General features: G+C 37.7%; 1 protein-coding gene across 3 annotated transcripts in view; it reads left to right on the top strand.

Moving 5' to 3' along the window:
* Window positions 1-18,040, top strand: part of CTNNA3 (catenin alpha 3) — a 430,393-nt gene that overhangs the window by 240,442 nt on the left and 171,911 nt on the right. For all 3 annotated transcript variants that reach the window (XM_019286635.3, XM_019286634.3, XM_010400758.4), the window contains exon 9: window positions 3,512-3,664. In XM_019286635.3, coding sequence (XP_019142180.1) covers window positions 3,512-3,664 — 153 coding nt within the window. The remainder of the gene's footprint in view (window positions 1-3,511; window positions 3,665-18,040) is intronic.

The following is an 18,040-nucleotide window of genomic DNA, read 5'->3' as shown; positions in this document are numbered from 1 at the left end:
TTCAGGGCTGTGGCGTGCATTGTACCGGCTTGCAGTCATGACTAGGATTGCCTCTGCAAAATTGGGGTTAAAGATGAAACCTTATAAAGCTGTATTTTTAAAATCTTTTCAGTAGTACCCAATAAACAAAACCATCAGAGGGGTGCTGTCCCAGTCAGCAGTCTGGCTGGGGGTTATGCCATGGGCCCCTTTGAAACACCTTTGCACGCCACAGCAAGGGGAGTGAAAAAAGGCTTGTGTCTGGCAAGACTTGAAGGCAAAAGTAGCTGTCCCCAGAACAGCATATTCTGGGAGATGTAAAAATTCTCAGGCTTTTCAAGAGAAGCTATTTGCATTCATTTCAGGAGCTTGTCCACTACTTCTGGGGATTTTAAACCATTCTGATTTATTTTCATTTTTACTAGTATTGTGCTGGAGATGTGCATGTCACTTCTGTGTGTGCAGTTTTACCTGGATCACTGCTTCCCTGCTGAGGAGAGCTGGACAAATATTTAGGAAGGAATTGCCTATTCATTCCAATTTGTAATTATGTGAAAATTACCACACTCAGTTCTTGCCTCCCAGTTCTTTCCCAGTGTAACATGAATGGACTGCACAGATGTTTCTCCTATGGTTTTTCTGCAGTTCTGGCTGGTTGGTTGTTTTAATAAATGTTATTCCTGATGATTTTTTTATATTTCTATGTTACTTCTTCATCATAGATTGCCTTCCTGGCATCCCTTTGAAACAGGAAAGGGAGATCCTTCAGTAACAACTACTCTAAGGTTTGTCCAGGCCTTTTGCCAGGGTAGTCTTGTGAAGGAAGAGGCAAGTAGAGGCAAACACACTTTTCTGTACTCATCAGTACTGATGTTGAGTAGTGTTGCGAACAGCTGCTGGCATTTTCTTCTCTACCCTCCACTGTTTTTGACAACCTTCTGCCCCCTGTTTTATAAACAATATGCTTCTATGTTATCTTTTTAATACATTTTAGTATCAAAACAAAAATTCTCCATGCTTCTGCTTCTGCAACAGTCTGCTCAAAGGGTAAATGTAAGACCTTGCATCTTAAGAAGAAAACAATTTGTCAGACATCATCCTCCCCCTCCTTTCCCTCTTCTGATGGTGTCTCTTTCACTTAAAAATATGAGAAAAAGTTTAATTATAGCACAATAACTTTGCTAGCATTGCCTGCTGGCACTATGGTGCTGTCCTTTGTACATATGCCTTCCTTTCTGGCTACTTAGCTTTTAGCATTTTGCCCTACAGGTGGCCAGAGTCAGAAACAGACTTACTGAGTCATGGAAAAAATGCTTGTTAGGATTAGCATGAAAAGAAATAGATATTGCTTCAGATATTCCTTTTTTCTTTTGTCTTTTCCTTCTTTTTCTATGTTGTATTTCTTTGTTCTTTAATGCTACACAAGCCATTCTTTGAAACTCTCAGCTTCATGTATTCCTTTGCAAAGCTGGAACAGGAACATAATTTCAAACTTGTTTGTATTCAGCAAAGACACAGCATTATCTTCGTTTTTTTGAAGAAAATATGATTTGCTGCATAATTGCAGGATAGAGCATTTCTTAGAACAAAATAATAATGATAATTTCTGCATGAAAGGATAATTGAGCCAAGAAAACCAGTGAAAAGCTATAGCAAAGAATTATGCAAGGAGAGATAAAATTAGGCTGTGGGTTTGAAATTGGACGTCTCAAGCTCACCACAAATGTGACTGAGGTTACTGTAGTCACAGTACACTAAGGGTGTGAAAGTCCTGCAGTCTGGGCTGTACAGAGCCCCAGAATATTTCTGTTGGAGATAATGAGTCATCGGGCATGGATATGATGGGTTCCACAACTTTTTGTTGTTGTTTTTTTGTAAATTGACATCTTAATTTTTAAACTGTGACTCCTCAAGGTCACATTAATGTACCTAATTTTAAACAGGTAAGAATATCTGTTTTCTTAAGTTGAGCCTTTACAACACAAGTCTTAACTTGGCAGGACTCAGAGGTTTGATGTATTTTATTTCTGGTAGTGAAACTTTCTAATAACTTTTTTTTTTTTTTTTTTAATTCCAGCCTGAATAAAGCTGAGAATGTAAGAAATCCAATTTTGTATTGGAATCCCACTTTGTCTTTGCAAATTACTTTTCAGAACATACACTATCTAGACAGTATATCCTACTGTGATAGGCTACAGTAAGGAGACAAAGAAACCATTCCAAACATAAATTGCTTGTGTTTGTTTGAGAGGTTTGTCTGTCCATCTGGTGGGTCAATGAGAGCTGACTTTAGGTGGTGAGGCCATCCAAAAGCTAATGGTGGAATTCATATCCAGATCTTGTCTGATAATCAACAGATTTCTCCACAATTCTTTCTGCTGTGCATGGGCCCTGTCCTACCTGCAAACACAGCAGCAGCAAAAAGACTGTCGTTTTTTCTATTTTTCTTGTGGTAGGAGTCTTTACTGAGTTTTCACACAGATACATTGGAGCAAAACACAAAGTGAAAACAGGTACTTTGGCAACAGCCTGTAAGAGCTTAAAAACATTCTATGTCCTTTTCTGTTCCTATCAATATCTTTCCTATATACTGTAAAAATATTGGAGTAGGAAATTCAATGAACTCTACAATTAAGTTGCATTTTGTGTATTGTTCCAGTTGGTATGTGTGTTGTAGTGCTGCATGATCTAAATGAACAGTTGTCATGTGTAGATAACATGCAAAATAACCTCATAAGTGAAGTAATGTCCCAGTGATCAGTTACAAGCTTCTGTGACGCCTAATTTAAGACAGGTAATTTATAGCAGAATGTTACACTTCTTTAATAATTTAAGTTAGAAGTTCAAGAACAATTAATTTAAACAGAGAAAATTGAACTTCAGCCTCATTTATAGATCTTCTTGCTCTATTAATACATTATCAGGTGGCACAATCAGTAATCTCATTGACATAATTACCATGAAGGTTGCCATTCTGCAAACCAGACCGTGTCGGTGGGTTTCCCAGCAAGAAAATACTTGGGTAATTTTGGAATTATGGAAACAGGGGATGTATATATTTTGTGAGTACCAAGAGGATTAAATTAATATTTTCTTTGTAAAACTAAATAGCCTTTTCCCTTGGCATCTGAATTATAAGGAAGAATACCCAGGAGATATGAGGTCTGGGCTAATTGATTTTTCATGTGTGGAATTGCTTAAGTAGCCTGTTTATCAAGGAAGGGGACCATTCTTTTGGCTCCCTTGATTTCAAGAGGACCAGTACGTGTTGGAAGTGTTTTATGTGTTGGTGCTCACACTTACAAACAGACATATTTACCTAGTGGCATATTAAAGTTGTCCTTAAAATTAAATACAGTTTTCTGTCTAATACATAAATTGTAGCTGCCATACGTTTCAGACCTATGGTGCAAATAATGCAGGAATACAGTGTGTACCTGTTGGTGTTACAAAATAGGAATGGACAATAATTGCAGCAGACTGTAATGAATAGTCCAATTAGCAGGTACTGATGTACTTCTTTCTTTTGCAGCTCCGGAAAGCCATTATAGATCACATCTCAGACTCCTTCTTAGACACCACTGTTCCACTGCTAGTTCTCATTGAAGCTGCTAAAAATGGGAGAGAGAAAGAAATAAAGGAATATGCTGCTATATTTCGAGAACATACCAGCAGGCTTGTGGAGGTATGTTTGATGGAATTGCACTTTTTTTGGAATATGTGTTGTAAGTGACTTGCCACTGAACACTCCCTTTGCTGGCAGATATCAAAAAATGTTTAAAGCTGGCGTTTCACGAAAGAATAAATAAATGGCCTTGTGTAATAGTAAATGTACTCCATTTTTCCATAATGGTATGTAGTAAGACAGAGGGCTTTGTGCTTGTACAGCATTTCATTGCATAGAAATTAGATGGTGTGGAATTGCAATTTAAGAAATCAGTATAAGCCTTTCCACAAAGATATTCAGTGGGAATTTGATTAAATGTGTGTTTCTGGGAGTATTAGCTCGCAGTGTTCAGGATCCTGCAGCCCAAACTACAGAAGACACCGTGTGAGTGTCAGTTGTTTGCCAGCTTTCTTCCTTGGAAAGTCTGTAATCTCTGCAGTGATTTGCTGAAGGGGAAACAGGGCTCTGACACAGCTTAGAGCCAGGAGCCTGCTGGCAGAATCATTGAATATTCTCAGTTGGAAGGGACCCACAAGAGTCATTGAGCCCAGCTCCTGCCTCTATGCTAAATGAATTCCCCTGCACACATTGGAGACTCAGGATTCATTTCTAAAGGATGTACTTCTTTATTGCTTATAAATGATACTTCTTCATTTATAAAACTTAGAGATTTGCAGATATTACTGGGGGGAGATTTTTGTTTGTTGGACAGTCAGTCCTGCAAACATGACTAAATATACATTGACCTAAACTCATTTGAACTGGAGCTTGGAACACTGCTGGAATACTAAAGTCAGAAATTTACAGCAATATTATCTCGAGTGCCTGTAAGGAATACATTAGTAATTTTTGTGGGGTGTTTTAGCTTTTGGTGCTTTTGTGTGCAGTAATGCAAAAATGAGAAAAAAATCAATGAATTCACTCTGCGGATGAAAATTTACTTAGAAAAACTATTTGGCTCAGAATTAATAATAAATCTTGAGTGATCTAGAGATAATGAAAGAAAAATAGGTAAAGAGCTAAAGTAAAAGTAGGGTATTGCATTTACGTTTCTCTTCATGGTCACGCGATTACAGAATAAGAACAGTTGTTATTCTTTGATTTACAAGAGTATCTGATTTTGACCATGCTGCAAAATCAAATGACAGCTGAAACACAAACTCAAAGTTGCAAGCTTTTCAGATTTTTAGTACTGAAGCTAAACCATCCTGAAGTGACTTCATTTTTAGAAAGAACAGGTGATCACTGAAGATCAAATAACTTGACTGAATTTCTGAGTCCAGCTGAAATACCCAAATCATTATTCATTTTAGAAGATGTAAGCCTAAAATCCAATATTCATTTCCTTTCATGGGTTTGAATTTGTGTCCCAAATGCAAGGAATAGCTGGCCATGAGTGTGGGTGTGTGATTAGAGGGACTGATGGCTGCACAGATTCACTGCCTGGAAAATCCACAGACTGGTCTTGCTGTATGTGTGAATACACTCTGTGTGTGTGTGTATGTATTTATATTTATGCTGTGACTCAATGTGCTGCCTACAGTGAAGAAAACTTACTTTTAAAGAGAGCCTGTATGCAGTGCCACCTCCTATTGTTGAATTAGTTGTTCCAAATGTCACTTTACCGGGGATTATATCGTGGGCTGCTATTGAAAATTAACTTCAATTTTACGTTATGTTATTTTCTGGATATCTACTAGAACTAAGTATTGTATTTAAAATTTACTTACATTGGTTTAATGCTCTTACCAGTATCTCTAAGCAAGATCTTGATTGATGGCTTTTTGATAAACTGTATTTATCAACTGCTAAACTCTCCAGCAGATTAATTAGGTTGTAGTTGTACTGCATCCATCAACTGTGATCCTATCCGAGGTAAAACAAAACAGAAATGAAAAAAACATTAACAGCTAGGCAAGTGGCCATAAAGGGCCTTTGTAGATTTATCTCATTTTTAAGAAAAATTCAATCATTTCCAACAGCATCATGTAAGAGAAAGAAGTATGGCAGCTGTTTTGGGGAATGTTTAATACCAATTAAATTTATATAAATGGAATAGCTTTTAAATGCATTAGAGCAGTTATTAGAGCAGTTCTGGAAGCATATCTTGGGTTTTAGTGGCCTAAATCATGTTAAGCTGAGAGTACACATATTTTTAAATGGATATACTGGAGCACTGTGCTTTTGCTTTAACTTCTCAAGGAAAATAGTATGGATAGAGTTGGATCTGACTAACTGTGGTTTGCAGAAGCCTGTGTGCTTACGAAACACACACATACTTCAGAACTGAGATGTGGCACATATGCTTGGAGCTTGGTTTCCAGCTGAACACGGGGCCATGGATAATGCATGTGCTATAGAAATCAGGTCTTCCCTAAGCAGGGAGCCTGATTCTGCAAGAAGGGCAGGACAAATCAAAAGGAGATGAGTTGCCTTTGGATCCTTGCTATTTCTGTTATCCCTTTATTTATCACAGAATTTATGTTTCTTGGTGAAAATTCTTAATGTGTAAACATCACTTGTCCCCTTTGGGACAGGTGCCCAGCCTTTAGCCAGGGAGATGTTCCACAGCATGGTGTTGCCTCTCTCTGTAAGACTTGGAGTTGGATGACAGGTTAATTCAAGATCTAATCCAGAAGAAAATTCCCATAACTGATGAGAAAGTTGCCAAGCATTAATCTATTTTATTAGAGGGTTCTTAAATGACAAGTATGATTTGCATGTTTGCAGGAGAGGCCTCACATTCTTTCCTTTGTTGTTTATTTCCTGCACTGATACAAGAGACAACAAACAAATTACCTTACAACTTTGAGGTTATACAAATCTGAAAGCCAGTCATGTGTGCTGTTGCAGAAATGGGCTTCATCTCTGCTACTGAAAATAATTTAAGTATTGAAGTGCCAGATCATAGGTGGCATGTACCTGGCTTTGGAATACTAAGAGACAATAGGTGTAATTGAAATATTTTAAAAGCTAAACAACTAAGAAAAATGTTGCAGAAAAAGGCACAGAACAGTAACTGTACCAGAGAAGGCTGGTGAGACATCAGGTCATTGAAATACAACTATGAAAGCAGTTTTACCATCTAGGTATAGTTGTGGCATTGAGGGAGCTGGGTGGCTTGTGGGCACCAGATGATAGAGCAAAGGCCAATGATGCAAGCAAAGGTACCCATATTGTTAAATACGTAATACCTTGTTTAGCAGATTAAAAAAGGGTGTTTTTTTATTTTGTCAGCTGCAAGTAGCCTTTCTGGAGCATGGGACATAGCGGAGCTGCTTGCAAGCACTGAGAGGTGAAAACCAGCTCAGATGCTGACAATCCCTAGGCTTTATTTAGGGGAACAAAAGCTAAGAAAAAAAAGCCATTTGCATTCTCACTGTCCTTTGTTTCTGACTGTAAAGCACTCTAGGTGTGGGTCTGATCCCACTAAACCTTTGACATCTCTAGCATCCTGTGGTGAAGAATTTCACAGCCTATGTGTTGTATAGAGAAGTGTCTGTGAAACCCCCACATGATCTTTTCTTTTGCTGTCTCTGAATTCTGGTATCAGAAGAGAAAATGAGCACTAGTCCCTATTTTCCTTCTCCATGCCACTTACTCTTTCAATTTTTTTTATTGTTTTCAAAGTATTTCTGATCTTTTAAAATTTTCCTTATTTGGAAGCCACAAAAGGATCAGCTTGTTCCCTTCCCTATACCTTTTCCAGCACCTTGCAGCCCATGAGGTGGGAGGACAGAACTGTGCATGCTAATCAATACAGTCAAGATATTTCACAGAATCACAGAAACTGTTGTTTTTTCCTCACAAAACAACTGAATTTCATCTATGTTATAATTTATTCATCTAGTACCATGACATCCTTTTGCAAATCTTCATTAGTTCTTTTATTTACTGCTCTAAACAACTTGTTAAAATATGTGTAAACAAAATTTATAAAAAGTTAGTGCAGACACCACGACCACAAGGAAATTCTTGGCTCACAGCTTTCTCCCAATTTCCTGCTGATTTGTTCCTGAGGCTGAAACAAGTGGTGCTAATCTGTCTGAATTACCTGGGAATTTACTGGTTACTCAGCCACCCTAATTCTTGGAGGAGTCGTGGCATTCACATGCCTGGATCTCATACACAGTACACCAGTCCAGCTCTTTCATTCTTCCATTGCTTTCACGTATGAAAACATGGGCGTCCATTCTTGCTATTTTAACATTGCTCTTCCAAAAGTTATTTATGGCATAAGGAAGATGTATGACTATTTCCTTTTCATCTTATAAAGGTAACTTGTTGCACTTGAAGATAAATGCTGTGAAATCACCTATCTAATGACTGCTGAAGTTTAATTCTCTCCAAATTAAGGAAAAAGTGTTTCTAAAAAAAAATAGACTTTCCTGAATCCAATCACGAGTTCATCTTGAGTGAAGCAGTGTCTCAGCTCTATCCTGTCAAACACTGTTCCAGCTGAACATGTTCCACACACTTGTCAGGCTTCAGAGCAAAGTTGTTGAGCTGGGCCCATGATGTCAGTGTTGCAGCAAAGTTGGAATTGATAATAGTAATTAGAAAGCGAAGGCAGAACAACATGTCAAAAGAGATGATACTGCATTCTCAAAATAATCAGTGAGCAAGAATTTGAATCAGCATAGTGGTATTGCCTACTCTCATATATCCTTTGTTAATGTTGTTCTATGGCTCAGTTATAAATATGCTGTTGTTGCCATATGGATAAAACCATCAGTGTTTAATTTTCCTGTCACAATATTTCACTTGATTGCAGAAATTTATGAAATAAGTTTCTGAATCTGGACCACAAAGACCTGTGTATTTGTGTAGCCAGATCTCCAGTCACATAAAAATGGATTTTATTATTGCATCCAGCAAGTCCAGTGGTGATAGGTAATAAAATGATTTTGATGTTACAGGACTAGGCTATAAGTCCATTTTTCAGTAAAACAAGCCATTGATAGTTGTGTTATTTCCAGTTAAGCGTTTCCTTATGTGCTCAGTTTAAAACCTGTACTAATAATACTAGCCTGTATCCCCCACCCACCAGTATCACTCCTCTTGTTGTTTTGCTTGTTTTGCATTCTTTCAAAGTGAACAAATTCAAGCAGGTACTCTTGAGATTTGACTGTGTTGGTCTTTTTTCAGTTTAAAACCTTATTTACCCCATTGACTCTTAACCCAAGATAAAGATTTTCCAAAGATTTCTCTTGATTACATAAAGTGCCTGTTTCTTCTTTGCCTAAATGATTAGCTTAGTGTGGATGACTAATTTTTAGATGAAAGATGTGGGGTGAGTTGATTTGTACCTTGAGACATGACTGTTGGTCTGTTTTGAGACATGCATTATGTTTCATTTTCCTATGCTTTGTATAGCAGTTTTAATTAGGCATACCTTGTATTTGAGGACAGCTTTTGAATCTGTTTTTGAAAGATCAAGAATGTTTGAAGAGTAGATTATGAAATGTTTTGTGTATAAACACAACAGTCTGAATTGGATCTTATAAAAACAAAAGTTCATCTTCTCACAAAGGTTAATCCAACAGTGAATTTGGTATGGAAATTAGAAGTACTGCTTAAAATATCAAGAGAGATTTTCTGTGGTTTCTATTTTAATCTGAAAATGAAGAATTCTCTAATAGAAACAACAGGTCTTGAGAAAGAAGATACTTTTTCCCCTCCTTGAATAGGAAATGTTAATTGAGCTAAGCTAAATTGCTGCTACACTGACTCACTGCTCACACTGTAATTTAAGAAACAAACAGTATCCTCACAGGCCAGTGACCTTTGTAAATCGGCTTGAGCAGTGAGATCTCTTGCAAATCTCGCTTCTGAATTAGCATTTGGAAGTTACAGTCCTTCCTTCAAAAATTGATTTAAGACATAACAAAATAATACAATTCAGAAGTATGTTATATAAATTCAGTGAGGTACAAAACATCAGTGAGGTGGAAAGACTGAACACCATACCAGGAATGGGGCAATAATATTTCCAGAGGTAGTAGTAACTAAAGGTAATATCTTCTTTCTTGTGTTCTTTCTTGTTTCTCTCTGCTGAGTTTATTAACTACTCTGTGCTCTTACCCTGGAAGTTCTGCCTCCTGATAAAAGGTGCACAGGCTTGGGTGTCAGCCACGCTTCCCAGGAGCATCAGCTGGGGCTTTGTGGCCAGCACTAGTATTGGAAAAGCTCAGACAGTGCAAAGGATTTGAGATACCTCGGTTAGCATCTTTGCACTGCCATAGCTGCACAATAATTGCACACACCAGAGTCTCTCAGTTTTAAATACGAATAGTGTATTCAGGTATGTGGAGGAAGCAGAATAGTCCTAGTTACATAGTAAAAAACCCCAAAAAACACATTAAACTGCCCACTTTGGCTATGATATTGGACACTTCCCACATATGAAATGAGCACTCAGCTGCTGAAGTATTTTGATGAGCACCAAGGGCCACGTTAAACATTCTTCTGATGGAGGTTATTTTAGGCTGCAGTGCCTTATTCCTCATACACTGCATCAAATATTTTTGAGTATTGATTTTGTAATATTGAAAAAAACCTAGAATATATTGCAAGATGAAAAAAGATTAGGGTTAAGATTGTCTCTGTAGTCTAAGTCTTTGTGAGCCTTGGCTAAAATAAATTCTTCAAAGATTTGGTTTTTTTAGAAAATATTTGTTATTAACGGTAATTCCATTTTAAAATGCCGCAATTTTGAAAAAATATTTCGAAATATGAAGATTAAGTACTTTCAGATTTGACACATTTAGGTTTTGCTTTGAAATGCCTTTTCATTTAAAATGCTGCAATTGAATTGTGAATCTAGTTGAAATATTTCATTGTATAGAAACATTTTCAAAGAGTCTTGTCTTCTAGGACATTTCAAAATTATCTCTGAATATAAACACTTTTAAATTATGAAAATTAAGGCAAAATAATAATGAAAAGCATTCAGAGACCCAGGTGTACTTTCTAGTCCCCTCTAAGACACGCCTGTTTTTAGTGGCTGGAGTGTTCTGGCCTCTGGTTCACTTCTATCAAAGACAAAAGCAAATTCTGCTGTTGCGATAGCAAGTATATAAAAGTGAACAAAAAATAGGTAACAAGAAGACTGAAATGTCACATCTACACAAAGAGAAAAGAAGGCCCTGTGTAACTGGCAATTTCTTGTTTGGGGAAGCTGACAGACTGTTCTCCTGAGCTGATCCATCACAGAGATGTAATGCTTTCTGAGAGGAGGAGTGATAGGCTGGGTGAACTTGAGATTAAAAAAGGAATTTGATGGGAGCAGGGAAGAATCCTCTGATTATCTTTTCTTTTGGCACAGATGCAAATCTCCCACTACAGTGTTTAAAGGTCAGCCATACCAAGCAGAGGCAGAGAGATTTAATAGGAGAAGTGGAGGCGATGATGAAGTGAACTTGTGTTCTTCATCTCTTCTCTCAGTACACGAATACATCATTTTCTCTGTTGTTTGATCTAATAACACTGACTTTAGATCTGCTGATACATTAATTTGATACTTTAGCCTGTGGCCTAATTCTTGCCCGTGTGTTTTTCAGTTTTGCCTGTAGTGCAATATGACAGTGCTGGCTTCTGGGACTTCTCAGGTTGAATCTGTTACAAACAAGGGACAGTAACAAACAGCACCTATATTTGAGTGCATCAGTGTTGTGATGTGTTGATATAGAGTAGCAAAGGCATGCAGGACACAGAGTGTTGCTCAAAATACAAGTTTTCAAGTTAGTACAAAGATTTCCAGTGCTGAAAATGCACATCTATTAAAGGAGAATTCTCTTTAAGAGAGCATTTTTTAAAAATTAAGTTAAAAGCTGTAAAGGAGAAAAATGCTTGAATGCATATTGTTTCTATTTCTAGAAGGAAATGGAGGTTTTAGATATACATAGATTAAAAATGATTTTTCATTTAATGCTATTGGAATTACAATGACATTTTGGCAAACTGTATGGAAGAACTTACATATGGTAAAAATGAAATGTTTTCAATGTTTTCAGTTCATTTGCAAAATGTTTGCAAAACTGAGGACAGTGGAAATAATAGTAAGTATTATTGACAATAAATTAATAAGCATGCTAAAGAACACTCTTCCTTTCTCTCAAGCAAAACACAGCCACTGGCTCTTGAACTAAAGCTGTCCGCATCTGCCTCTCGTGGAAAACAGCTCTGCCAAAAGTCAGTTTTAACATGGAATCTGCAAAATGTAACAGGTTGCTTATTATTTTCTATGCAAACAGTGAATATTTCTTTAAGTACAATGGGAAAACTCTCAACACTTCAGTCTGTTGTATTGGCATGCATCTAAAAGATGATAGCTCTTATTCACCACCTTGTCTGATTTTGTATTTAATTTGCTATATCTATGTCAAATTTTAAATATAGCGACCCAGAAAATTGGGTTGAGAGCAACTTCCCATAGCTCTGAAAGATGCATCAAAGACACTCTAAAAAAATCATCTCACTCTTGTACTTTCCTGAGTGCACAACAACCAACTTTCAAGCAGCCTGTGACAGCTGTTACTTTAACCTCTGAACATCCAGTACTTAAGGACTACATTCTTTAACCTTACTTATCTTTTACTTGAAGCTAAGGTCCATGGAAATAAAACTACTTGAACTCTGAATACCAACAACCCCCCTGATTTGATACCCAGTATAACATTTGCATAGCTTCCTGTCAGATAGGAGCTTAGGTAAAATAGGATTTAACAATCCTTTAATTTTGCTTTATATATCAAAGTACTGCATGTACAAAGTCCTGTCAACTGGAAGACACTGATTTCTTTCTACCACCTTCAAAGACAATAGGGAATTGAGTATTCTTAGCACTGCTCCTGTTTCTATCAGTTTTAATCCCAGACTGGTAAACACAAAATAAAAATAACATTTGAATCCTTCATTGCCTCTTTTTTAATATTGATTTTACTGAGCTACTGGAAAAACAAAACTATTTCTGACAATGGCAAAACTTCAAGACTGCATGCGTAGAGGTCAAACTGACAGATTACTGGAACATCTTTATTAACTTTCAGAATATCAGAAGAGAGCAGAATCTTTTATCATTCTCCTTTGGAGTATAATCAGAAGACAAGAAGCATGAATCCTGTTGAGTGGAAGTTTTTAGTTTCAGGCTGTTCAGTGCTAAGGATTTTCATCCCCAGATGTAAGATCCAAGTCAAGGGCTTGTCATTTTTTTGCTGGTGCTTTTGTTCTTACTATTCTTCTTTAACCCATAATATACTTTCAATGGTATGGTCATATATGTCAAAATAGCAGTTGAAGACTGTAAGCTGTAGAATATATCCCCATATCTATTTTTGTGGTGCAGTTTGTCTGTCATGTACAGAGGTGTGCACAGCAGCTGTCCTGAGAATACAGGGTCCCTTTGCACGATGGGATCTGCAGGCACAGAACTCCAGTGTGGCTTTCTGCTCCAGAAAGCATCTATCTAACTGTGGAGCAGTTAGCATATGGAGATGGGGATGCAGAATATTGGGCAGCATTTTGGGAATAAAATATATCTGTTAGCAGATTAGGATGTCATTTTTGTAAGTAAGATAAGCTCTTTTAAGTATGAATAATATTTATAAATGGGAAGTGGATTTTCATTACATTACTATACTAATTTCTATAGTCAGTCTGTCCTTGACAAATTAACCCTCCTCTCTTATCACACATTCTTTATTTTTTTTTACTCTTAGTTAGTAAGCTAATGCTTTGTTTTTGAGAGGAAAACCACCTAATTTTAGTTTGCTAATTTCTATGCATCCTCAATTTGTGTGATTCAGAATTCCCATTCAGATTCCTCTGTTGCTGTCTGAATTTCTGACTTTCAGGAGAGACCCATGTGCTGCTGCCTCCCTGTTCAGGCCGGGTTTAGTTAATGGCACACTGGGGACGTCTGGGCAGTAGGGGTTCCTTTCGTGCAGCTTCTTCATCGTTCAGTCAAATCCAAAGATCTCAGTTGTGAGAAATGAGACAACTCTTAAAAAGATTAATTTATTGAAAACAGAAAAATTGAAAAATTACAGAAATCAGAAAAATATAAAAATTTGGGATCCTATGGCTCAGTAGATGGTATGCCCCAGGAGCGCAGGGATATGAGATCTTCTGGCTGAGACAGCACTAGACCTCAGGTAGAGAAAAAGAACTTGCAGTGCTGGGCTGACTTTTAAAAAAATTACTAAAAGCCCCTTAAAAGGGGTAAGGCTTTTAATGCCCAGCACCGATGTCTCCCACAGCTCGTCTGGAGACAGCAAGAGGGGAAAAGAGAAGAGAGCCTGTCTTTCGGCTTCGTCCTTTTTATAGTTTTTGCTCCGCCCCCAGTCCGCCCACAGCCCACCCACAGCCCGCCCCTTCGGTCCAAAGCGATTGGTGCTTTCCCTTTGATGGATCATCTCCGTCCACCAATGGCTCATCGTTGTCGGGGGGGGGGGGTGGTATCAGTTAGAGATAAGGGAATACAATACTTTCATTAAAATTCAGGTATTCAGGTTGCCATGGGACTTGCTTGCAGAGTAATGGCCGTGGCTAAAAATAGCTGCTGGCTATTAAGACTGGGTGGGGTTTTGGCCTTGGAATGCAAGTCCAACACATCTCAAAACACTTGTAAAAGTATACAGTAAACACAGGAAAGGTAACTCTTATGGTGTACCAGTGGTTTGAATCTTGAAAAGGGGCAAGTTTATGATTTTTAACTGGGAAAATTTTAACTGGGAAGGGTGCAACTCTATTAATAAACTTTAAACAAATGGAAACACTGATAATGGAACTGGACTTTTTGTACCTGGGCTGATGGGTTAATTGTAATATTCAATTTAAAAATAATTAACTCAAAATTAATTAATTAAAGCACTTAATATGCAAAGACCAAGCACAAATAGGGATTTCATGTATGACATCAGTGGACCCATCTGAGTAACCTGACTGCTGACTTTGCTAATTTTAGCTAGTCTGTGATTACCAATACTAATCTAACTACAAAAAAAAAAAAAAAAAAAAAAGCAAGCAGTACCTCATTTTACTTAGAGATACTTTTTTTTCTGCAGCTGTTTAAAAATCAAACTTTTGATGTCTGAAACACAAATGCAGTGCTGATAAGCCCAAGAGTTGGTATAAACCCCACTTTACCATTTCGGTGAGTTTGCAGTCTCTCAGCAAACCGACCTGCCTGGCAGGAGGGTCTGATGGCCCTGGGGGCAGCCTACAAACCCTCTGCTGCCAGGTGTTGCTTGAGTTGGGTGGGTGTTTGCAGAGAGCCTGCAACAGGTAAAGGTGGTTTACCTAAAGATGGTAATGGCAGTTGGGGGCGGAGGGTTGTGTGGAATTACTTCTAAAATTAAAGGCAGCACAGGAATGATGCACAAATGCTTTAAATGCAAAAAATAGTATTACATTCTAATAGAAGAAGTCTGGCAATAGTAATTTAAGAGGTGGCAGGCAGATGGAAGGTGGCTTTTAAAGACAGGTAACTTGTTTCTGGATGTTTTGGAGCTGGTAGATGGATGCTTAATGGAGAGCTAATGTGGTCAAGACAGTGAATTAAGAAAATTAATTCAATAAAATTTGGTTAAAGTCACAGATGTACTTCTAAGTGTATGCAAGCTTTAAGACTTTGAACCTTGCTGTTTGGGGGCTCACAGAGTTCTAGCATTTGGGAGCAAGTCCTGAATTAATAATGCAAGGATTTTTGCACCTCTATGTAATTAATCAAATAAGGTCCAACTTTCCTATTACTGATTGAACTTCAGGTGATAAATGGTGGCATTTTCATTAATCCTCTTAATCACAGTGAGCCTTTATTGCATAAGTGTGAAGCAAGGGTACAAAAGATAAACAACCCAAAGATTTATCAGACTTTCTGTGTCTGAGGGGCATATTTCAGCAGCTGGAAACATCAGGCGCCTCGTGCAGTGTGCTGGGAGTTATAGGAGCTCCAGAGGGAGATGGACTGCCCAGCAGGATATACTGGTTAACATTTGTGGTGATACTGTACAGAGAGCTGACAAGTGCATTGGCACTGACTTCTTGCCTTTTATTACTGCAGAAACCAGATTTAGATGTTCCTCAGAATATTAGAAATTGTGATAATTGCGATTCCATTACACCCCCAGAAGTCTCATAATTTTGATACATTGATCTGTAATGAGCCAGTCAGCTGTAACAGAATAATTCCAGAGGTGCTAAAAAAAGCACTCATCATCAAAATATTAACATCATTTTAGTAAAGCTTGTACTTAAATACCAAACAAGTCTGTCTGTTCGTTTGTTAGGGTTTCCTGGCTTGTTGGTTTTTTTTTCCCCCCCTTGGAATATGAATGCTGTGATAACTGTTAAAGGAGGAGGTTTACTCTTCATGAGTAAAATTAAATTGAAAGAGGGTAGGTTTAGATTAGGTAGGAGGAAGAAATTCTTCCCTGTGAGGGTGGTGAGGTAATGGCACAGACTGCCCAGAGAAGTTGGCCTGTCCCTGGAAATGTTCAAGGCCAGGCTGGAGCAACCTGGTCTGGTGGGAGGTGTCCTTCCCTGTGGGAGGGGAGTGGGACTGGATGATCCCTTTCAACCCAAAGCATTCTATGACTTTAAGAGTATTTTCCTAATGATTGGGCAACAATTTGGCTTGCTCAATTTAATCAACTCTCTAGGAGTCTTTGTGGTTATTTTACCATTGGCAAATGGCTTTTGAACCAGTATTTTTCTGCCACTGCCTGGGTGATGCTTTTTACAAGACTGTACTTTATAACATGAATTTCTGGATACATTGAAATAACTGATAAACATTCTTGTTCTGAAATGCAGTTTGTACACAATACTTAGAGAAGCTATGTCATATCTTGTATTTGAGACAAAAAAGCAAAAAGTAGGGCATATTCTTTTATAATACAAGCTTAACAGCATAAATCAAATTTTAAAAAAAAGAGAGGCTGGGGAAAAAAAAGTAAGAAAATTATCAGAAAACACTGTGGGAAGCCATGGACTAGAATATCTGATTATAAGGAAGGCAAGTGATCGTTGTTTATCAGGGAAGTTGGATATGTTTTTGTTTATGACAGCTTGACTGAGAAAAAAGGAGCATCCTGCTAGGTATTTCCCTTTAGTTTAATTCATCTTCTGCAGAAGTTTTTTAAAAGAATCTGAATATCAAGCTTGAGCAATATGCAGTAATGTCAATGTAGTTACTTCCAACTACTTCACATGGCTCACATTTTAACATCATTGTATTAAATTGCTTTTTAATAACTGTTAGCCTAGCATTCAAAATACTGAGTTCATGACAAATTTCTAAAACCTTCTGGAAAACACAGGCTGGTCTTGCTAGGTGTAAGGAATCTCCTTGCTAGGCTCAGCAGGACAGAACTAAAGTGTCCAGACATGCTTTCTCTAAATGAGCTGTCCTCAGTCACAACACTATCACAGTCGTTTACCCAGCTGGTGCAGGGAGGAGACAGAGGACAGTAGTAACCATATCCCAGGAACTTTTGTGATGGGAAGTTCAGATCAGCATATTCTGAGATTTAGCTTAATTGACCAGGAGTCATTTGTAGATTTAAGATCTAGACATCTTTGCACAGAGATTTGTTTCCTTTGAAATGTGACTCCTGCATGTCTTTCTGTTGCTGTTGGACAGGTGTCTGCTGTGTGTGAGGATCATATCTCATCAGAGCATCGCTTTACAGTGAATAACAGTCAATTCATTTGTCTCTTTTCAAGGCCAGTGTACTGTAAACAAGATTGAATCTCCTAGAAGTTTTTCACTGAACTTAGTATAATGACATCCCTGCAGTTTGAATTCTATGCACATGCTTAAGGGTAAGCCCACACTGATGCTTCAGACCACACTGTGATCTGCGGTTTGCAGTCTGGACAATTTTATATGTGAGTTTCGGTTGCAAGGCTTATGAACAGTTTTAAATGTTTTCTTTGTGATCAGTTTCACATTTCCTACATCAGAGATTACACAGCAAGAATTAGTCGAGGCTTTCTTATAAAATGTTTTATGAACCTTTAAACTTTAAACTACATTAACAGAGACTTCTACTGCCACGGAAACATTTTATATTAGTATAACGTTTGTTCCATATAAACTACATTAGCTGTGAGCTTACCTCCAGCTCCACTGACAATTGGAATTGGCTGTCTATACACGGCTTTCATGGCACCATTTACAAAGAGGAGAATAAAAACTAATAAACCTGAGAAAACTACTGATTCATTTAAGGGGTAAAGGAAGGGTGAAAATGAATGAGAGGGCTAATTATATTTTTACAAGATATTTGAAATGTAGGCTATAGTGAATGCATAAGAACATACTGTAATGCAGTAATGATGTAATGTACTGCATAAGAACGTACTCTGTGTGCCTGTGGCCGGCCGGGT

This window comes from Corvus cornix, chromosome 6 (assembly GCF_000738735.6).
Source record: "Corvus cornix cornix isolate S_Up_H32 chromosome 6, ASM73873v5, whole genome shotgun sequence".
NCBI classification, from domain to species: Eukaryota; Metazoa; Chordata; class Aves; order Passeriformes; family Corvidae; genus Corvus; species Corvus cornix.
Note: the sequence above shows the minus strand (reverse complement) of the source record. Positions and strands in the feature narration are given on the sequence as shown.